This window comes from Penicillium hordei (genome assembly GCF_028827395.1).
Source record: "Penicillium hordei strain IBT 12815 chromosome Unknown utg000001l_segment0_segment0, whole genome shotgun sequence".
Lineage (NCBI taxonomy): Eukaryota > Fungi > Ascomycota > Eurotiomycetes > Eurotiales > Aspergillaceae > Penicillium > Penicillium hordei.
The window spans coordinates 1307065-1327748 of NW_026623142.1; the positions used below are offsets into that span (position 1 = coordinate 1307065).

Consider the following 20684-nt stretch of genomic DNA (forward strand, 5'->3'; position numbering starts at 1 on the left):
GTCCTCTCCTCAATTACTGCTCAGTCATGGGAGGCCATTTCACTCGTCGTTCCGCACGCACATACAAGTTGGTAGGACGAATCAACTGGAACATGGGATCATATTCGACCGGCCCATCGTTCTCTTTCGTGAACTTGTACCGGTACAACAATTTGGGCAAAAACACTTTGACTTCCTGTAAGGCAAAGCTGAACCCAATGCACATACGCGGTCCTGCAGCGAAGGGAATATACGCAGTCTTATGACGGTTCTTCACTTCCGCCGTATCCCAACGATCCGGATCAAACCGTGCTGGGTTAGACCAGACCGCTGGGTTGTTGTGTATGTGGTGAAGGGCAGGGATGATGATAGAGTCTTCGGGGAGCTTATATCCACCTGGAAGAATCATATCGACCTTGGCAGTGCGCGCAGGCTGGTATGAGGGGTTATGACGGCGCTGGGTTTCTTTGATGAACTTGTCCAAGAATGTCAGACGGTCCGTCAGATCTGCGGTCATTGGGGTATCGGCATCGATGCCGTTGTCAATCAATTCCTGTAGGAGTCTCTCCTGCATTCCGGGATAGTTGACTAGCGAGTAAAGCAGCCACGACAGCAATGAGCTGGTAGTCGTGAAACCAGCGCCAGTGGCCACTACTAGTGCCTCCATCAAACTTGTCTTAGGCAATTTCTCGCCCTTGTTATCGGTGGCACGAATAATATAATCTACTTAAATGTCAGTTCAAGCTTTCCAACTTCTAGTCATTGCACTTACCGATCATGTTAGAGGCCTGCAATGCAGCATCCTGCAACGGGAGATCCTCGACACCATTCCGAGAAGCATTTTGAATTGACTCATTCACCATCTCAATGATACGATGGCGCGCATCCCGTAGGCGTTGCGGGTCACCGAAAGGCAACTTAGCATACCAATCACCACGGGCGGTCACCTTCTTGTTCAGCTCCAATGACTCGGCAATTCGGTAGACAAGCTCGTGAGGTGGCGCATCCACGGCGGAGAAATGCTTGAAGTCAATACCGAGAACCAACTTGCCCACGGCCTGTGCACCGAGCTTGAGCATATACGGGTAGACGTTCCAAGCCTCGCCGCGCTCGTCTAGCTCGTCGAACACACTAAATGCATCCTCGACGGTTTCTTGCATAGTGGGTGCGTAATGACGCACTGCTTTCGGGCCCAGTGCTGGCGGGAGGAACTTGTGTGCCGCGCGCCATTCGGGTGTATCTGTGTCACCCAAAAACACACCAGCCTGTTGGTTCCTGATCGGGTGTAAAGGGTGGGCCTCGTTGATTCTCTTCGTAAAGAAATCCGACTCGGAGAAAACGATGGCCGATAGCTCGGGATCATTGGTGTGGTAGACTGTCCGACCCATGTTGGTGGTTTGAATGATGGGTCCATATTGGTCGAAGAGACGCTGGTGATTCCCTAAGTGGTCGGGATAGACCTCAAAGTAGTTTCCCACGAATGGCAGCCCCTTAGGACCGGGAATCTCCCGTACTGCCTTTCCATCTATTGAGATAGCAATAGGCTCTTCGTTGGCAAGGACCTCCGAGGGAGTGGACAACATCGAGTCCTCTGACTGAAATCCGATGCCTAACACGAGAGTTAGAATGGTATCAGAGGCAATAAGATAAGAACATACCATTTGGCTCAACGATGGCAAATTGTCCAGCAATGAGAAGCTGAAGTCCTTGGTAGTCGACTGTTGTCTCTACCTCAATTGGGCGAGCTGAGGTGATAGCCTCACCCAGCAGGTAGAAATGTTTGGCAACCATCGTGAAATGGGAATGAAAATAATATCGTGGTCTTCCTCTCTTGCCCAGGTGAAGGGCCCGCTCACATTTATAAGGATCTAATTATCTGAGCCATTTGGAAATGATGGACGACTCCACTATCGATGAAAACCCGTCCCGATTCTTTTTTCATTTCATAAGAGAAGATTGCATATCTCTGTGAGCCTCGGTTCAAAATATTTCTTAATTAGGATCCACAATAACACCAGATTGCAGAAATAGTATAGTGGACGTCGTTTCGGGCTGTGGCCGACGGCACTGGCGCGAAATGTGCCGTCTCAGACGGCCCCACCGACAAGATAGAGCGTTTTTAATTTAATTTCTTCTTCAAGATGCCGAGGCATTTTGAATCCCTGCTTCCTGGTAGGCTGGTTTTATGTACATATCGGTGGTGCTAAGTGGGCTATTGCGACGATTCCATGTTCCAGTACGGAGTACTTTTCGTGATATTAAATTAAGTCTCTGTCCTTTTGATTTTTTTTTTTTTTTTTGCAAAATCATTCATTCACAATGTCCGTTCCAGAAACAAAAGAGCTGAAGGCTGAGTGGAAGGCAGATGTCGAGCTGCCAGAGTATACATTGAAAGATGTGGCAGCACACAACACCAAAGGTGATACCTGGATGGTCATCCATGGACAAGGTAATAACCTTTTAAAATAATCAAAAGACGGTGCTAACATTGCAACAGTATTTGAACTCACAAAATATCTGCAAGATCACCCAGGTGGTGCAGATGCTCTCATCGAGGTAGCCGGCACTGATGCCACAGCAGCCTATGAGGATGTTGGCCATTCTGAAGACGCCCGCGAGATCATGCAGCCATTCCTGGTGGGCACTTTGAAGGATGCGCAGCAGTACGTCCGGCCCAAGGCAGTGCGTGTTGTCTCCCAAAAAGCACCTGCAGAGGCCAGTCCCTCCTCATCATCGGCTATCAAAACGATCGCTTGTGCTCTGGGTGGACTGATCCCTGTCTGCTACATCTTCACCCAAAACAACAACCTCACAAACAGCCTGGGAGCCATCTCCCAACTGATCCCTCACCAACTGAAGAACCTACGACTACCCCATGGAGGCTTCGTCAACGGGTTTTTAGCCGCTTCTGCTATCTCCACAGTGGTGGGAGTAATGGTAGCGCGCCAGGCCAGCAGATTCACCAAGATCGACTCTGGATTCATGCGCTTCCCACCTCATATGAAGTCCAAGAAGGTGGTTCGCGTCGATCCGCATCTGACACGCGGGTTCCTCGAACCGCAACAATATCAACGCCTGCCACTCGTTGAAAAGACCGAACTTGCAACGAATGTCTACCGTTTTGTCTTTGCCCTGCCAACCGCCACGGGTGTATTAGGTCTACCCATTGGCCAACACGTCGCCATCAGAGCCGTTGTCGATGGAACGACCGTCACTCGCTCATACACCCCTACCTCCAACAACATCGACCGGGGCCGTATTGAACTCGTCATCAAATGCTATCCCGACGGTCTATTGAGCGGGAAATATCTGGCCGGCTTGACCGTGGGCGATGAAGTCGAATTCCGCGGTCCCAAAGGCTCGATGCGCTACACAAAGGGTCTTTGTCGCAAGATCGGTATGGTGGCCGGCGGCACCGGTATCACACCCATGTACCAGCTTATCCGGGCAATCTGCGAGAATGACACCGACACGACAGAAGTCAGTCTGATCTACGCGAACCGCAGTGAGTCCGACATTCTCTTGCGCGAGGAGCTTGAACGCTTTGCGCGTCAGTACCCGAAGAACTTCAAGCTGTGGTATATGCTGGATTCTGCGCCCGAGGGCTGGACCTATGGATCGGGATACGTGGACCAGGCTGTTCTGGCAGAGCAGCTCCCTGCGCCATCGCCAGACACTAAGGTCATGCTATGTGGGCCGCCCGGGATGGTTAATGCCACTAAGAAGAATTTGGTTGCGTTAGGGTTTTCCAAGCCAGGGGTGGTCGGGAAAATGACTGATCAAATATTTTGTTTCTAGAAAGTTGCTTAATATAGTAATAGAACAGCCGAGGCTTTGAGTTAGGTTTTCTTGTTTCTTGGTTTTGTTGAATTGATGGGACGGCGTTGTCCGACCACCTTGCCGAATGCGTTTTCGTGTCCGAAAGAGGCTCCACTCGCCGAGCTGCTTCCCGAGACTTTGACTGGTTGCTTATCTGTTTGGATCCAGGGGGTTATGCCCGGATGTTGTATCCTCCGTATAATGGTATAAATTAATGTACATAAACACTATGCCAGACTAAACGGGAAATGGACATGGATAAATATAACCTGTCTCTCTCAAACACTCCATATCATCATCTGGATAAAAGACCATCAATTCATATCGGTCTTCGAAGACTTGCGTTTGCTTCGACGCCTGTGAGATCTCCGACGCTTCTTCCTTGGTTTTTGTTTCTCCCGCGATCGAATCATGAAGCGCACCGGTTGTCCTAATCTCCCTTCTCTTGTCTGGAGCTTAGTCCTCAAGTTCATTTCCGTCGATATCCTCACAAGTGGAGAGATGTACGACTTGTCATCCTTCGAACGCGAGTATCGACGAAAATACCGCGGAAGATCGGACGAGATGGTAACAGTCTTCTTTTCCCTCGCCGGTTTCTCATCAGCAGGATGAGGATCAGGATCAGGATCAGGATCAGGAGGCGGTGTGGGATCTTTCGAATCAACTGGAACTTTGCGCGACCGTCGAGTCAACGCCCGCGACTGCAAACGACATAGATAAAGATAGTATAAGAGCAGTAGAAAGACCACAGCACCGAGGATACACCCCGCTATTGCGCCTTTGTTTCCATCTGATAGTCCGCTGCTTGTGCCTGAATGGGTTTGCTCAGGTGTCGGAGTTTCAGCTATGCTGACCACGTGGATGACAGTCGTGAATGGAGTTGTCGCTGTCCATGTAACCAAGTTCAACGTTGGCCACGGGCTGGTATTCTCCAGGGTAATGACTGACACAAATGTGGTGTCGGCCTCGATCAGGGTCTGGGTAACCTCGCGAATCGCAGGTGCCATTGCCCGACAACGAATTGAACAGGCATGATGGGCTTAAGTGTCTATGGCAGCTTCACTTCTTTCGCGCCACTAACACGTAGGGTATGCACGAGCGGATTGAACCGGTCTTTTAATTTATGTGATAACGCAATCGAATTGGTGACAGTAGTATCTTCTGACTTAGTTATGCAGCTTACCCGGAGCAGTCACGGGAATATCACGGCGATTGGTGGAATTGGTTGTAAGTCGCATTGTGAGGCCAGCTCACTGCATTTTGGTGCAGGGATTCTGATGAGCACGTTATTAAAACGAGCACCTGTGTGGGTTTTTCTTCCGTAGATACTACCAGGGGGTCTCATGTTGCCTGATTTTATTTATCAAGGCGCCGAACACCTGTGGGTATTCGTTGGACAGTCATGCAGCTTGATCTCCAATCAATTCCTTGCCCCAAGGAAAATTAGCGCAGGTGTATGGTCGCCTCGCCCGCACGGATGAACTCACTCGATACTCGATAAAGAGTCCTCAACTCTTCCACTTTCAGAGCGAACCAATGGTATTGAATATATATATGACATATAATCTCTATAAATTTACAGCTTCGCACGCGCAGGAGCAAAGTTCGACCCAGCACCCTGACTAATAGCCTCAACGATAGCATCAACACTATTCAAAATCCAAGTATTCCCCTCATCACTAGCCAGCCACCGCGCAGCCTCTTCCCCCTCAACATCATTCACCCACGAGCCATCCTCAATCGCCTTCCGCAACCCAAACACATGCGAAATGACCTGGGGACCAACACCCGACTGAGCGCGCAAACACGAGACAGCAACAATAGACGTTAGAATGCGCCCAGCAGAGGCGCCAGTGCTACGCTCCGGATCAGACAACAGGGCACCGTAGTTACTGTGCAGGATGTGCACCGGTAGGTCGGGGTGTGAGTCGGCCAATTTATTGAATAGCTTATTCTCGAATGGGCGGTAGATAGAATCCCAGAGTGCGTGGCCGCGCTCACTGATCGCGGTGATGTTCTCCGGTGTTGGGGCGCGGGTGGGGATGCGGGAGAGCTGGCTGCCGACTGAGTCTGGGAGGCTGGCTCGAAAGGCGTTGAGGCAGTTTATGGTACGTGGGATGCCGTTGAAACTAATGCATTTTAGACCGACTTCGCGCATGAGCTCGGCGGTCTCGACTTGTTTGTCGGGGTTGGTGCTGGCTAGCTCGTAGAGGGCGGCGAGGGACTCCGGGGAGTTCATGGTCATTGTTGCTGCGGTCTGACATTGATGTTAGATCACGTTCAATCTTAGCTACAGGGATTGACTCACTGAAAGTGCGACCCATGATGGCTGCGAGATCTGTTTGGATTGCGCCGTCTGTTGGATCTTTTGGTAGACCGAGGTTATGTTTGCTGGCGCTGGGACAGTGGATGGCCGGGCGGCAGGGGCATTGATCAATGCCTTGAGGCTGGTTGAAAGTCTAGACATGTCAGATGATGAGCTCTTTTGCCCTGGGTGTGGATGTTTTTCCATTAAAGAATGGGTGCTGGAGACCAATTCTCCTGCCGACCTCGGGAAGTGGAAACAAACGGAGCTCAGAAGTGAACACCGAAAGATACCAGGAGGGGCCGTAATTTAGCAGTAACTTAACTGTATTATTTCTGTAATATTACCGGTGGGGAACACATCAAAATCCGGGGATCGCGGGGAAACCAAAGTGCCGGACACGAACTTAAGGAAGCTCTTGCCATTGGATGAAACGGGGGCTGGAGAGGGCCTGGAAGCTCGGACCCAGAAGTGCCAGCCGAAGAAGCTTCTCTCTGACCGTTTGTGGGCTATTTCTTTCAATTCGTTTCCTCTTTTTTCACTATCCTAATCTACAACAGATAATCTAGGAGAATAAGATCATTCGTGCGTCGCCAAGCAACTAACCAAGTCACCATGGACCCACCCAAGTCAAGAGTTTCAGAGGTCGAAGATGCAAAACCATCGCCCCTCGATCGACATGGCGACCTCGCGCATCAGCAGAAATTGACACGGAAGGTGTTGTGGAAGCTGGATATACAGTCAGTCCAGGCATTACAATCAGAATTCGCTTGCTAATACTTGCCAGTATTCTTCCTATTCTAGCACTGCTTTTCCTCATGTCATTTTTGGACAGAACCAATGTCGGTAATGCGAAGATTCTCGGTTTAGAAGCGGACCTTTCTATCACAGATCATCAGTATGATATCGGCTTGGCTGTGTTCTATCTCACCTACATTTGCAGGTACGTTGTCTTCCATTGGATCCTAGCACCAGAGGCTAATTGATATGGAAGCGAGCTGCCGAGTAATCTGGTGCTCAAGAAAGCATCGCCGAAGATTTGGCTGCCGTTCTTGACGGCGATTTGGGGCATCATTACCATGTGTCTAGGATTTGTGCAGAATTTTGCTGGTTTCGTCGTCGTCCGGGCTTTATTGGGCATTGCGGAGGGGGGTCTTCTCCCTGGCATGGTACGTTTCCAACACTAGACGGGATTGACACTGCTCATAGCTAACAAAGAAAAAAGGTCTTGTATTTATCTTCTTTCTACAGACGGGGCGATTTGGCTCTGCGGATTGGATTGTTCTACACCGCTGCTTCCCTGTCAGGCGCATTTGGAGGTACATACGCATTGATTTCATCTACCTCTCGGCAGATGCTAACAAATTAGGGCTTCTCGCTCGCGGACTGGCCGAAATTGGGCCTCGAGGGGGTATAGAAGGTTGGCGCTGGATCTTGATTATCGAGGGACTTTTGGTATGTGAAGGTGACTTCCATTAAAACAAAAAATTTTGTCTGACTTTCAATTAGACATTTGTCTCTGGAGTGTTTAGTTTCTTCGTCCTTCCAAATAGCTTGGAGTCTGCATCTTTCTTGACGGTGGAGGAAAAGGAATTCGGAGGGAAAAGGCTGATGCTTGATAGCCCCGGATCCCTAGAGTAAGCTTTTCTGGCCCACTGCATGATAAAAGCTTGGCTGACGCAAACAGTTGCTTGACGCCTGAGGCAGAATCGTTCAAATGGTCCGAAGTACGTCGAGGTGTGCTGGATCTACAAGTGTGGCTCTCTGCCTCGGCGTATTTTGCCATTCTCTCTGGACTATACTCTTTTGGCTTGTTTGTATGACCTCCCTATTTCTATATCCGTCTAAAAGCCACTGACGATTTCTAGTTGCCGACGATTATCAAAAACCTCGGTTTCGCCAAAGATGCAAACGAGGTTCAGTTGTGGTCTGTGATACCTTATGCTGTCGCAGCCGTGCTCACAGGTTTGTCTACTTTTCAATTAATTTTCTTAAATGCTCATCCATTTTTTAGTCGTCGTTGCCATAATCTCCGACCGTCTCCGTCTCCGAGGCGTGGTGATGCTCTTCACGCTGCCAATCGCTATCATTGGATATGCAGCCATCGCCAATATTGACTCCCCTCGCGTCCAATATGGCATGACCTTCCTTATGGCAACTGGTCAATACGCCAGTGTACCGTGCATCCTGGTCTGGTTATCGAACAACTCTGCGGGACATTATAAAAGAGCCACTACATCAGCGCTGCAGCTGGCAATTGCAAATGCTGGAGGATTTGTTTCGAGTAAGTCGTCCACATACTGAGATTATTTTGTCATACAGATCTCTAATATCAGTGCTATAGCTTTCAACTATCCATCTCGAAATGGGCCCCTCTTTCACCGTGGACATACCATTATCCTTGGGTTGCTGGTGTTTGCATGGTTTATGTGAGTATATTTATTTTTCATTCGCCCAAGGGTCATTGCTGATTTACATAGGATTCTATTTAACGTGCTCTACTGCGCGAAGATCAACCGAGACAAAAGGAGGGGTAAGTACGATCAATACGCGGGGTACAACGATGATCGTAACCCAGACTTTATGATGGTGTTATGAGTGATGTCTAGTAGACATAATTTACGTGCTCTATAAATCTCCTGGTTGCGGTTTCTGGATTAGTTTATTACTTTGGATTCAACGTATTATTCTGCACAAATCGTGTTATACCCACCACTGCCACCAGTGGCGACGCTTCCAGTCCTGCTTAGTTACACCACTTAAATCATCCGTATTTACCACATCCACACCCTCGTGCACAAGTACATGCCAAACCTTATTCCGCAGTCCAACCGGCCAATTAGGAGTTCCCCAATACCGTACCTTCAGTCCCAACTCATGGGCTGCATGTATCTGACTCCGAAGAATAGCGAGCTGAGCATCCGACAGACGACCAAGATACAGAGGCCCAATAGTCTTGTGGAAATCTGTTGAGGCATAATAGCTGTTGAATGGGTTATAGGTGGACTCCATTAGTTTGTTGTAATCTGCCGTTATTCCAGTGGGGAAGGTCAAGTTGCCAAGAGGTGCATCGTAAAAGACATCGCGGTAGGTCGAGTTCTCGGCGATCATATGAAAAGGTGCATCTCCACCGACAACAACAGTAATTGGGCCGTATACAACATCAGAGCCATTGAAGTGAGTCAGGTAGCCCTTTTCACGCAACGGGTTCAGCTGTTCGAGAAGAAGAGCCCAGGTCCGATCACCCTCGGTTTTGCAATCGATCAGCAAGGTCAGGGTCTGTCTTGGGTCATAGGAAAATAGCCCGACCATTTCCTGACTTGTAACTTTCGGCCAGTTACGAGAAGGAGGTGCATTGTGTGTGTCGAGCACCTTCAGTAACGGGTCAAGATAGAGGCTCTGCAATGTTCCCGGGAGGACTGTGGAAGGTGAATGGCCCACTAAGATATCACTTCCCCATGGCCAGACATCAACCTCGACACCGGTACATCCTGCACGAAGTGCTGAGTGTAGGGGGATGTGACGCCAGTAGTCGTTGTGCGAGTTGCATGGTACGGGGATGACGCCGTGGTTAGACCAGTTAGAAAGCCTCGAGTAGTGTTCACTGGGGAACACATCCAAGGCGAGATCATGTTGAAAGAGATAAAGGAAGCATTGCGATGCAACAGTGAGGATGCCACTAAAGTGAGACATTGTCAGTTTAAGTATGACATGACAAGTGTGGAGAAAACAATCAAACAAGCAAAAAATATGGAGACTATAACAGTGGGTACACACATAATGAATATAAATGCCCGGAGAGGTCGTTGCACTGCTCGGCAGAAAATGGCTCTCTTGGAGCGTGGATATGCAATGCAGTCCGGGTGAGAGCATTTCCAGATCGAACTAGAGGATCTAGGCTTGTATGGGATGATTGGCTCCATTAGCACTTGATTGGAGAATAAGATAACTTCACGCTCTGGGGTGAGCTCCAGACCATATGGATAAAGTACCATGGTGATATAGAAAGGTGAAATGAAGATCTTTTTACTTAAGGGCACATGTACACTTATTTTATCGCGTGAGCTTGTTTGAGCCTAAGACTCTTAGAGGTGTGGACCCCGGGATTCGCGGATGTCTGAAGAACAATACTTCTGCCTAATTATCCCACTTAGGTACTAGACGCTATAGAAAACAAGAATCTAAGACAGTATGTAATTCTATGTACAATTCGCCAAATGCAACATTCAGTCTGTGTTGTTCCGGTCTGTGTCATCCAAGTTTGTATCTGCTCCGAGGGATATCCCTTGGTTTCAGGGTAAAAACAGTATTGGGTGACACCGTAAGTGATAAGTACCGCTAGGAACACGAAATAATATTTCTATGAAATGGCATCCAGAGCAATCGGATTGACCAGAGAGTTGAATGATGCGAAAAGGCAGGAGGCGATCCACGTAAGACTGAGGCCTTTGGAGCGGAGAGTGAATTGCCAAATCTCACACAGATAGGCAACCAACAGAGGGGTCCTTTATGAAAAAAGAACTTCAGTATAAGTACCACCAAGAACCTGCTGGGGCGTAACGTACAATGCAATGCCATGTCCAGCAAAGTAAATGAGTAAGAACGGAACCACTGCAATTCCAACGGATTTATCCCGAGTTTGAGCAAAGGATCCTGAGAGCCCAGTGATCAAGATGTAGCCCAAGAGCATGATGATTGCCAAGGCATGGAACAATGGTCGTTTGCCGAGTCGGCTAACGAACGAGGCAGCAGTGACACCACACAAAAGATTCCAAATTTGGAGGGATGCTGAGATTATCAACTGCTCACTGGACTCAGTAATGCCAACCGTTTTGAGAACGGCTGTGAAGTAAAAGGATACCACACCATTGCCACCCCATTGACTAAACCATGCTAGCGTCTGAAGTAACCATAAGACGGTGACGATTCCCCTCGGTTTTCACCATATCCAGGTAACTTCCACTTATGTTTGCAGCTTATCGCCGAGACTCCCCGACTGGGAAGTGTAAGGAAGCTACAACTCATTATGTTATATTTACGAGGGGGTATATAGACTGTGTGGCACATACCTACATACGTAGGTATAAAGCTACTATCAAGAAATGAAGGTGGGTCTTGTCAGAAGCCCACCTCCAAACTGGCCTTTGCCATTGCAGAATCGCGATTGGACCGGAATTACAATCAGTATCTCCGAAACCATAGAGGCTGATCTAACCCTCATTTGCAAAGCGAAAGCTGCCGGATCAACTTTGATCGCATTCCCAGAGCTTTGGTTCCCCGGGTAAGTAGGCTTCTACAGGTAGACAACATGTATCCATCACCTCCAGAAGAGTGATTCCTCCCGTACCAATATCTTGCACTTATGGGCGAAAGTTCGGAAAGCATAGAGGCCAACCGCACCACCTGCGAGAGATCATGGTATTATTACTTGTCGGATATTAAATTGAAGCGTATTGAAGCGCAAATACTCAACACCTTGTATCATATACCCAACTCCCAATGGAACCCTGGTTATCTGCCACATTTACCCCAACCCACGGCAGACTTGGAGACGGAAATACATCGCTGGTAAGATCTGATCGTTTCTCGTCCACTCCTTTTTGGAGAAAATTATCTTCCCGGCTGCTGAGGATGGAATTTGCTTTTTTTCAGGTTCAAAATATTGCCAACAATCATTCGCTTCGAGGAATGGGACTCAACCCCTGGCCAAGAGCTGACATATAACCTCCAAGCCCGATTCTTAGAGCTCAGATCTTGGTTGTACCGACCTTTCGTCTACTTTGCTATACATCACAGAGCAGAACACGACAAGTCACCCGAGGCCAAAATATTTGTTGAGAAAGCTATCGAGTGCTGCTTTCATATAGTTCAGTCCAAACCTACAAAGCACAGACATCATGGATCCTGGTTCACTGGGAGAAATGTGCTAAGTGCGGCTTTGCAAATTCTTGCGGCTGTCAAAGCAGGAGGGATTGTGGACTATTTGGTGGACTGGCCAGACTGGATTGATCAAGCCATCAGCTCTCTAGATCATTGGTCTTCCGAATCGAGGGCCGTAGCTCAAGGTAGATTTGTTCTGGAAAGGATTCGAGAATCTCTCTCAGGGCAACAACTATGAGTGGCGCCAATGGGTCGTAATGAGCTGGCTTAGTTGCTAGAAGTGGTTTACCGAGGCAAGAAATCGAAGAACACGGGGTAATTGATTAGTCGAAAGCTCCGAGATTGGTGTATACGTCTGTGGCATGATTTCCTTTCTGGTCTTTAGAAATATTATTATCTGGTGAGTAGATGAAGAGTGTGTTATTCTCGCGTCTATGGCTTACGGCCTTAACTCAAATCTAAACGTCGCTCAGCTTATGCCGTTGCCTTTGTCCAACTTAGCATCTTCGGTAGGGTATATACACTCCTGACTCCCACGGCCTTTATTCCATAATTTCAAGGGTATCGGCAATGGTAAACTTAGCATCCGTCTTCCTCTGCACCTCTTCCACCTCAACACCCGGAGCAAGCTCCGTCAGTGTGAGCTCTCCAGTAGCTCGATTCACCTGGAAAACACACTGTACCTTTGTCAGTTTTGATCTAAATCAACTAGACTCTTCACACTTACCAGGTCGGTGATGATAGTGCTAACAACATTGGCACCAGTTAACGGCAGACTGCACTTTTGTACAATCTTGGGCGATCCATCTTTCGCGACATGGCTCGTGGCCACCACGATCTTCGTCTTTTCCGGGTTCGAGATCAAATCCATTGCTCCTCCCATACCCTTGAACACCTTACCGGGGATCATATAGTTGGCTAGATCGCCGTTGGCACTTACTTGCAAAGCGCCGAGAATAGACACATCTACATGACCTCCGCGGATCATGCCAAAGGACTCGGTGCTGTCGAATGTGGCGGCTCCAGGAACCAGGGTCACGGTTTCTTTTCCGGCATTGATGATATCGCTAGTCTGAGTTAGTAAGAGTACAGGTCACCTCATCCGGGAACAACTTACGGATCCAATTCTTGCTCGGTGGGATAATCACCCTATATTTTGTTAGACCAGCTCCTGGAAAAAAAAAAAAAAAAAATTTAAGAAACGTACCATTCCCAAAATGCCATTCTCCGACTGAATCCAAACCTTCACATCTTTGGGCAGGAACGACGGTGCCAACGTGGGAATACCAACACCCAGATTCACATAGAATCCCGGCTTAAGCTCCTTAGCCGCCCGACGACCAATGAGTTCTCTCTGAATCTGAGCCGCATCTTTAGCAGACCCAATTGCAATTTCCTCCGAGCGCAACTTCTTGTTTTCCATGTGCTTGTCGTCCGTGGCAGGAACGATCCGATCCACGAAAATACCCGGTAGGTCCACGTCATTGGGGTCAATGGAGCCAACTGGGACAATGTTCTCCGCCTCTACAATGGTCAGAGTCGCAGCTTTGGCCATGATAGGGCCAAATGCTTTGGTGGTGTATCTATCCGATGTCAGTATCCAGGTTCTAGGTTGTACTCATAGCTATATATACTCACCGGAACACGCAATTACCAGCCTCATCCGCCTTCCAAGCTCTGAGAATAGCTACATCTCCAGTCAAGGCTTCTTCCATGAGGTATGTCTTGCCATTAAATTCTCGGGTCTCGCGCGGCTTGCCGGACTCCAGAACTTTACCAGACTCATCCATGCGAACGGGAATTTTTCCCTCCTGGATAAATGTGTCTTTCACTTGTCAGCGACGAGCATAGTCTGAGGGGGATCTAACATACGGACTCCCGTCGGGGTAAAGAAAGCTGGAATCCCAGCACCTCCAGCACGGAGACGTTCAGCCAAAGTACCTTGAGGACAAAGTTCAATAGCAATATGTCCCGTCAAATATTTCTTCTCCAACAATTTATTGTTCCCGAGGTATGAAAGGATCAGACGGTCGATCTGGCCGTTCTGCGAGAGTGTCGAAAGGCCTCCCTTGCCCGCGGCGCCGGCATTGTTCGAAACGGCTGTCAGGGAGTGTAATTGATCAGCGCCTCGGCGGCGCATGGCATTAATGAGGGTTTCTATACTGCGTATTAGCTTCGTTACCCCTCTGGTTGCTCGTCCACGTACCTGCAACTCCGCAAAGACCGAACCCAGAGCTAAGGATTGTCGATCCGCTCTTGACATCTGCGACTGCGGCATCAGCATCTTTGAAGAGTTTTGAGCCGCCGCGCTCAATCTTAGGAGCGAGGGATCGTAATGGCGCTGTTGTGGAGTATCTAGTGCTGGTGCTGGTACTGAATGGTTGCAAGGGGCGCACGCTGGCGCGCACTCCAAGGAAGAGTCGAGGTCGACAGGTAGTGAGCGCTTTGCGCGACAATGTAGTGGAAATCCTAAGGGCCGTCATGTTTAATAATTGTTTAGACAAAAACAAAAAAACTTTGGAAATGAAATCATCGCGCAGTTAAAACATTCACGGCATCGGCTAGTCGGGGCTACTTCTGGACGCCGAGCGGCCACGCGCGGAAGCCCTCCGAGCGGACCTTCTTCTGATCTTCTACCAATTCTTCTATTCTTCTTTTAATTTCCGATTGAATTCCAATTAGTTAGTCAGTTAAATTCCACAGCTTACATAAAACAACTGGGATAGTAACGACTTAATCCCATTGGTCTATTATGAATGGGAAAAACAAGCAAGCAGCTCGTATAAATTCCCTCTGATGTCATAGGTACCCAGTATAGGACACCAAATAAACTAGATATCAACAAAAGAAATAAACAATCCCTTATTCATCCCGTCAACTGTTTCTTAAACTGGCTCAGCTTCCCCCTAATACCCCCTCGTTGCCTCCGCCCATCACTCTGCCTTGTCAAAGTATCCGCATCGGAACCCATTGAAGACTTGGGCGGGGAATCGCCGGCCTCCTTAGGCCTCTCAGGTTTGGACCTGAGCTCTTTTGATTGATTTGTCGGTATCGATGTAGCTTCCGACGCCATATTATCACCATTCTGGAGTTTCTTTTCAACTTCTCTTTGCTCTGCTTGCTCGCGGCGTATACGCTCGCGTCCGCGTCGGGCAGCGCCTTCGATCCCTCTCTCGCCTAGCATAGCAGTTCCAGCTGGACCTGGGGCTAGGGCACTCCAGTCGAGGACCATGGTGGTGCTTTCTTTGGGGTGGTTTGGAGTTTATGCGTATCAACTGTGAGTTATGTTCTAATTGATCACAGTAGGGTTTGTGTGTGAAATCGATGTCGAAGATGTGACTTGTTGATATGCTTCGGAGAGGGGCGATGACGTTGGCCAAGATGGCCCCCAATGATGATCTGTCGGATTTGCAGAAATCTTGGGGAAACCAGTGCCTTGCATTTAGTATGGTAGGCGAAAGAGTATCGATATGTACAAGCTGGTAATATGAATATATTCAGAAAACAAAGGTTGGATCAAATAAACACAAGAAAAAAAAATAAACAATGGGTATGCAAATATCTACCTTCCTATCCTACTAAAAATTGAAATCCGGGTTGGCAAAGTCGAGCCAATCCCAATTAAGCATGTTATCAAGAGGCACATCCGGGATGGACGCACCAAACGCGGTACCTGCTCGATTCACCGCATCGACGATCTGATTATCAGACATGGCAGAGAATTGCAATGTTTCAAACCATAGATCCTCGGGTGGTAGTGTTACTGGCAGCGGACCATGATCCAGACAAGCAGACGGAAATGCTGGCTCGGGTGGATGTACCCTGTCTGGGTTGCCTCGGGATTTTAGAGGCAAGGCCGGTGCACGTCGGATCAACTCACGTAGGAATCTTCCGTAAAGCACAGAGGCACCGCTTCTGTGACTTGGTGTTGCTCCAATTCTCTCTAGGACACCGGCCGTCTCTTCGATGAGATTTCGGACGCTTGGTGCCAGGCTGGATCTGCTGTCGCCGGGTGTTATGCTGAGGCTGAGGGCAGAGCATGCGGCAAAGGAGATCATTATTACGGTATTGTTTGGCATTGATTTTAGTCGAGATTCGCCTTGGATGGCTGCTCGCAAGACGTTCAATGCAGACGATAGACCAGCGGCTCGGAAGAATCGTTTGACTTCGATTGGAGCTGTTGGGTGATTGATGACACCACCATAGGTGGATAACTGAGTATGTGTAACGAGAATCTCGACATATGGGGGTAGGGAGCGTGCTGTAAATGGTTAATATTTGGTCAATCAATGTTAGGTATTAGCTTACTGTCTCCTTCGCCTATTGACAAGGCCCATGTTGCATACCACTGCTCGTAGAAGGTTTGGATGGTTCTCTTAATCCTATAGTATAGTCAGTATATAAATGATATTTATCAAAGGCACAATAGCATACGAATGAGCAGCTTCTGAGCCGGTATCGACGAAGCGATAACTATCACAGCTTGATTTAACTTTCTGAAAGAGTCCATCCTACAACCGTTAGAATTGAATTTAATAGCATGATATGGGTATTTTTAAGGCGGTTTGGGATGAGACTTGGGATGGCACCTACAAGGTCCCTTCGGAGAACTGCCATGGAATTCATGGGACCATCACGTGGGTCTGCAATATTGGATAGGTGCCAACGATCGCAATTTTCGACGAGCGTTGTTGGAGGTACCGTATAGCTTCGTCCACGCGCAAGACAAACACTGAGCAAGTTAGTGCCAGACCCAGATGCACTACTAAGAGAATCACACGTACCCCCTCTCCACGACATACAAGGCAATCCAAGCTCTTTCGCGTCTTCGCAACAGCCTGAGGCCCCACTCTGAAGACGGATCAATATCATCAAATCCATCCATATGTAAAGCCCTCTTGGCATCAATACACTCAGCCCGTGCTAGACCATTCAGGAGTTCTTGGTCAAAGCTTGAAGAGGGTGAGACAATCTTGTTCAAAGATAAGTCTAGAGCCACAGTGAGAGCCATGGCAATATAGGAGCAAGTATCATCGTCTCCTAGTCTATCACCGGGAGACATCCATGGAACATTCACCATGAAAGCCAGAACAATCTCAACAGATCTATAGCGGTGTGTGAACACTCGCTTCGCGAGCCATTTGCAGTGCCTCGATAGTCTCTTAGATAGAGCAGCAGCAGACGGTAAAAATAAGGCTGCACCTGCCATTATCGAAGTAAAAAGAAAAGCCGACTGGGACCGTACGAATGACGGGGTGTGTACCAAAGGATCCAGGCCCCATCGTGTATGTGCAAGGTTTTCGTAGAAACTTGGACTGTCAGTTATATATGTTTAAAATGAAAGACAAAGCGCTTACAATGAGAACAAGGACTCCGACTCATCGAATGTAACTAAGCCTAGTTCAATAGGGTCAACTTCAGGCCCAACATCGAGATTTGCTTTCGCAGGAACAAAAAAGGACTTGGCACTCGGTTCTCCTATCGGGGTGCTCTGAAGGAACGATGGACCCTCTGACAATGGTAGTGGAGACTTTGGCGCACGCCGCATGTCGGTCGGCGAAAGCTGAAGATCCGAAGCTCTAGCAAGCAACTGAAGAGGATTCTCTGCATCGTCAAGAGCAAGACTCTCCTCTGCGTGCATATCACGTGGAGATGTCATGCGCGGGTGATCTGATGCCTCGGAATAGCCACGCTCATGTTCATGTTCATGCTCGTTCTGCATTAACTGGCCCTGGACTTTACCGAGGAGTTCCTGGAGGACTGAAATGGCCCTTTGAGCCTCATCATCATTAGAGGAGTCGACCTTGGGCCGCTTGATTGCCTGCTCGATCTGGTGTATAGCTTTCTCCAGGCCCTTGCGTTTACTAGACTCCGGTCAATATTTTATTACACGACGCCTTCATTTGACTCACTTTTTGACACCCTTTTGTCGACCCAGATGATGGTTGGGCACAATACACTCTGCACTGGTCTGTTTACATTTCTCGCAGCTGGACTCGCCTGCCAGGCGGTTGCAACGAATCTTGCTCCGCCGACAGTTCAAGCATGCAGCTTGTTTTCCATGCGGGCTTGATGCCGAACCTGCCGAATCGATCTCCATGAGTAAATGTTTTAACCTCGGCCATGGACACTAACGTCATGGAGGTGCGGGAGTCGGGATGATTTACTAGGACTAGTTTTGGCTAATGTAGCATTATGTGGAGCCTCTTTCAACAGCCCGGCCGGGCTAGCTCAATCGGTAGAGCGTAAGACTCTTAATCTTAAGGCTGCGGGTTCGACCCCCGCGTTCGGCTATTCCTAAAAACCAAACCTAAGATTTCTTTTTTTGCTGTTTTATCTTATTGTATCTGTTTTCAACAATGAAAGAGATAGACTACTTCAATTGTCTTTGCTTTTTAGCTTTGGTGCGAAGGAACAAGCGGTTGCTTCCAGTACTACATAGTGTATCTAAGAACGAAAAGCGTCTGATCTGAAAAATGTTATAGCTCATTTCTCAAGTCGATTATATATTTCTCACTTATAATTGAATTTGAATTTGAAGAGGGAAAAAAAGTCCCGACTTGGAGAGTCCAGACTATTCAACTTCCCAATATTTTAAATACATTCCCAGTTAGTCCCCCTCGCCACAAACAGTCTACAACCAGGTGGCGATAGTGGTAGAACACGATGCCGCCAACGACCTTAACCAAGAAATCCAACGCCGATGAAACGGATGTGATACAGTCGAAGGATGGACATTGGAGAGAAACCTGGAAGATGCTAAAGGAGGAAGACATTTTCAGGTTGGACATGGGTCTTGGACTGGGCATGAGCAGGACGGTATCTAAAGTAGTCGCCGCCGAGTAATTATTGTGGACATTGATGATATTAGAGTCATACTCTATATTTCAGATGTTAGATATCTGTTTGTACTTAATTTACTGATATCTGTAGTGACCATGCAAGTATACCGAGTAACGAGTGAGTGGTATCAATTAAAGATTAGTCGCTAAATACAAGCCCAAAACAATATGGCCATTGGTCCTTTTCGTGACATGCCAACGGACAGTGAACATATAACCGAATCTAAAGTAGCAAATAATCACATATAAATTTTCAATCAAGCATAGCGAACGGGACCGGATTCCTCGCCATGACCAGCACCTGGAGCACCTTCTGTCGATGCAACCCGCGAAGGCGCATTGGTACCGGGAGGAGTAACATCCAACAAGCGCGGACCAGACTCAACAGGCCTTTTGTTTGCCTTGACAGACGGAGGCGCCGGACCCAAGACAGTCGGGTACTTGAAGCGGAAGCCCCAAGCGAAGAAGAGACGCATCTTGGTCCAGAAACCCATTGAGTCCCACCTCTTCTGGAGGATCTCGGCATCCTCTTTGCTGCGAGCGCGGTAGCCCTTGCGGAAACAAAACAGACAGAAAAGAGAAAGAGGGAGCAAAATGAATGACCAGAAAAGAGGGAAACCACGACGGGTCTGCCAGCCCGTCATGAGACGACGGAATCGCACCCAGGCTTCGATCATGCCCAGGATGAAAACTATGCCGATCCAGCCTAATCCGCAGATGAGTACAATTGCCAGGTAGGAGATGCCGAGGCCGGATCCCCAGGTGCTGGTGAACCAGTTGTAGTCGTCATCGTAGCCATAGTCGTAGTAGCCACTGCCACTGCTGGATGTTCCATCGGAGTCGGATGATCCATCGGTGTACTGAGTGCTTCCTGGTCCGTCCGAAATGCCAGTGTAGTATCCAGAGTTGCCGTTATAATCACTGCTGACGCCTGTGTACTGGCATCCGGAACCTATATACCGAGAGGTAGGGGTGTTGTAGAGGCTCAAAGAGTCCAGAGTCTTGCTGGGGATTTGGGTGGGTTCCACGAAGACCACTTCGTAGATGTAGGTCATGGGCTCGAATGGCTGGCTGTTGTCGACCGAGGTTGAGGTTACTACATTATCCCTGGGCAGCAAGGTCGCGATCCCATAGGGAGGGCGGACTGTGGCAGCGGTCGTGGTGGTCCATTGAGTAGAGCAGGCTGTCGGGGCCGAGAAAGTCAGGTTGACCTTGTAGATGGTGCTGTGATAGGTCCTATCACTATTGATAGCGTTGGGGTAGCCATCGTATAAATCGCGCTCCTCGCCATAGCCAGTGGGATACAGCTTTTCGACAACGGTATAGTCGTAGTTGGTATTGGTGGAAGTAATGGTTGACAGGGCCTCGACTGGTAAAGTTGCAGTTGGAGAGATTTGATTGATCTCGGTGACCAACTCGGAGTAGTAATCTGTATTAACCTCTTGTTCGTAGGTATCAGTCACAATCCAAGGGGCGGCCTGAACGAATGGGCTCAAAACGAGTGACAAGAAAAGAAGAAACGAGTGTGAAGGTGCCATCTTGAATGGTCCTTTGGGATTGCAGGGGAAACAGCCAGGAACGAGGCGTCCATGGCTTTATTAAAAAAAAAAATTAGATAGCGCCTCATGTTGGAAGACCCTTATTTTTGGTCAATTTGGGGGCGCTTTGTCGCCCAAGCTATACTGGTTCTTGCTCGGGTGGAAATTGCCTGCATTAGAGTAGGTAGATGCTCGGATGTGATTGGTGATGTCTCTCAATTTGCCAGAGCTAAGTGGACGGTCTAGTCTGTTTACGATCTAGTCAAAGACCCTAGACTTTTCGCCTCATGTTTTTACCGAACTCGTCTCTTTTCTTAGTCT

The 20684-nt window shown here is 48.4% G+C and overlaps 12 protein-coding genes across 12 annotated transcripts; 3 read left to right on the forward strand and 9 right to left on the reverse strand.

The window, feature by feature from the left end:
- Positions 1-13: 13 nt before the first annotated feature.
- N7537_000487 (cytochrome P450) lies at positions 14-1770 on the reverse strand (the record flags this gene model as incomplete). Its single annotated transcript, XM_056891545.1, has 3 exons — positions 14-702; positions 752-1588; positions 1638-1770. The coding sequence occupies 3 exons, from the start codon at positions 1768-1770 to the stop codon at positions 14-16; spliced, it is 1659 nt and encodes a 552-aa protein (XP_056756540.1).
- A 528-nt stretch (positions 1771-2298) lies between these two features.
- On the forward strand, positions 2299-3777 carry N7537_000488 (putative cytochrome b5 reductase; the record flags this gene model as incomplete). The annotated part of the gene is made up of 2 exons (XM_056891546.1): positions 2299-2428; positions 2477-3777. The coding sequence occupies 2 exons, from the start codon at positions 2299-2301 to the stop codon at positions 3775-3777; spliced, it is 1431 nt and encodes a 476-aa protein (XP_056756541.1).
- Positions 3778-4112: 335 nt separating this feature from the next.
- N7537_000489 (uncharacterized protein) lies at positions 4113-4805 on the reverse strand (the record flags this gene model as incomplete). Its single annotated transcript, XM_056891547.1, has 1 exon — positions 4113-4805. The coding sequence occupies one exon, from the start codon at positions 4803-4805 to the stop codon at positions 4113-4115; it is 693 nt and encodes a 230-aa protein (XP_056756542.1).
- A 569-nt stretch (positions 4806-5374) lies between these two features.
- Positions 5375-6310, reverse strand: N7537_000490 (uncharacterized protein; the record flags this gene model as incomplete). The annotated part of the gene is made up of 2 exons (XM_056891548.1): positions 5375-6055; positions 6107-6310. The coding sequence occupies 2 exons, from the start codon at positions 6308-6310 to the stop codon at positions 5375-5377; spliced, it is 885 nt and encodes a 294-aa protein (XP_056756543.1).
- Positions 6311-6718: 408 nt separating this feature from the next.
- Positions 6719-8701, forward strand: N7537_000491 (uncharacterized protein; the record flags this gene model as incomplete). Its single annotated transcript, XM_056891549.1, has 11 exons — positions 6719-6843; positions 6891-7046; positions 7098-7272; positions 7329-7422; positions 7473-7558; positions 7613-7740; positions 7791-7920; positions 7972-8068; positions 8118-8387; positions 8448-8532; positions 8584-8701. 11 exons carry the CDS (start codon positions 6719-6721, stop codon positions 8699-8701), a joined length of 1464 nt encoding a protein of 487 aa, XP_056756544.1.
- A 105-nt stretch (positions 8702-8806) lies between these two features.
- Positions 8807-10098, reverse strand: N7537_000492 (uncharacterized protein; the record flags this gene model as incomplete). Its single annotated transcript, XM_056891550.1, has 2 exons — positions 8807-9782; positions 9881-10098. The coding sequence occupies 2 exons, from the start codon at positions 10096-10098 to the stop codon at positions 8807-8809; spliced, it is 1194 nt and encodes a 397-aa protein (XP_056756545.1).
- Positions 10099-10463: 365 nt separating this feature from the next.
- On the reverse strand, positions 10464-11049 carry N7537_000493 (uncharacterized protein; the record flags this gene model as incomplete). Its single annotated transcript, XM_056891551.1, is given in 3 exon segments — positions 10464-10608; positions 10669-11003; positions 11014-11049. The coding sequence occupies 3 exon segments, from the start codon at positions 11047-11049 to the stop codon at positions 10464-10466; spliced, it is 516 nt and encodes a 171-aa protein (XP_056756546.1).
- Positions 11050-12525: 1476 nt separating this feature from the next.
- N7537_000494 (3-oxoacid CoA-transferase) lies at positions 12526-14466 on the reverse strand (the record flags this gene model as incomplete). The annotated part of the gene is made up of 7 exons (XM_056891552.1): positions 12526-12648; positions 12711-13050; positions 13101-13132; positions 13191-13566; positions 13622-13808; positions 13856-14140; positions 14190-14466. 7 exons carry the CDS (start codon positions 14464-14466, stop codon positions 12526-12528), a joined length of 1620 nt encoding a protein of 539 aa, XP_056756547.1.
- A 383-nt stretch (positions 14467-14849) lies between these two features.
- Positions 14850-15215, reverse strand: N7537_000495 (uncharacterized protein; the record flags this gene model as incomplete). The annotated part of the gene is made up of 1 exon (XM_056891553.1): positions 14850-15215. One exon carries the CDS (start codon positions 15213-15215, stop codon positions 14850-14852), a length of 366 nt encoding a protein of 121 aa, XP_056756548.1.
- A 346-nt stretch (positions 15216-15561) lies between these two features.
- Positions 15562-18083, reverse strand: N7537_000496 (Zn(II)2Cys6 transcription factor; the record flags this gene model as incomplete). The annotated part of the gene is made up of 7 exons (XM_056891554.1): positions 15562-16244; positions 16292-16365; positions 16418-16494; positions 16577-16715; positions 16768-17292; positions 17341-17847; positions 17896-18083. 7 exons carry the CDS (start codon positions 18081-18083, stop codon positions 15562-15564), a joined length of 2193 nt encoding a protein of 730 aa, XP_056756549.1.
- A 566-nt stretch (positions 18084-18649) lies between these two features.
- N7537_000497 (uncharacterized protein) lies at positions 18650-18829 on the forward strand (the record flags this gene model as incomplete). Its single annotated transcript, XM_056891555.1, has 1 exon — positions 18650-18829. One exon carries the CDS (start codon positions 18650-18652, stop codon positions 18827-18829), a length of 180 nt encoding a protein of 59 aa, XP_056756550.1.
- Positions 18830-19082: 253 nt separating this feature from the next.
- On the reverse strand, positions 19083-20363 carry N7537_000498 (uncharacterized protein; the record flags this gene model as incomplete). Its single annotated transcript, XM_056891556.1, has 1 exon — positions 19083-20363. One exon carries the CDS (start codon positions 20361-20363, stop codon positions 19083-19085), a length of 1281 nt encoding a protein of 426 aa, XP_056756551.1.
- Positions 20364-20684: the final 321 nt, after the last annotated feature.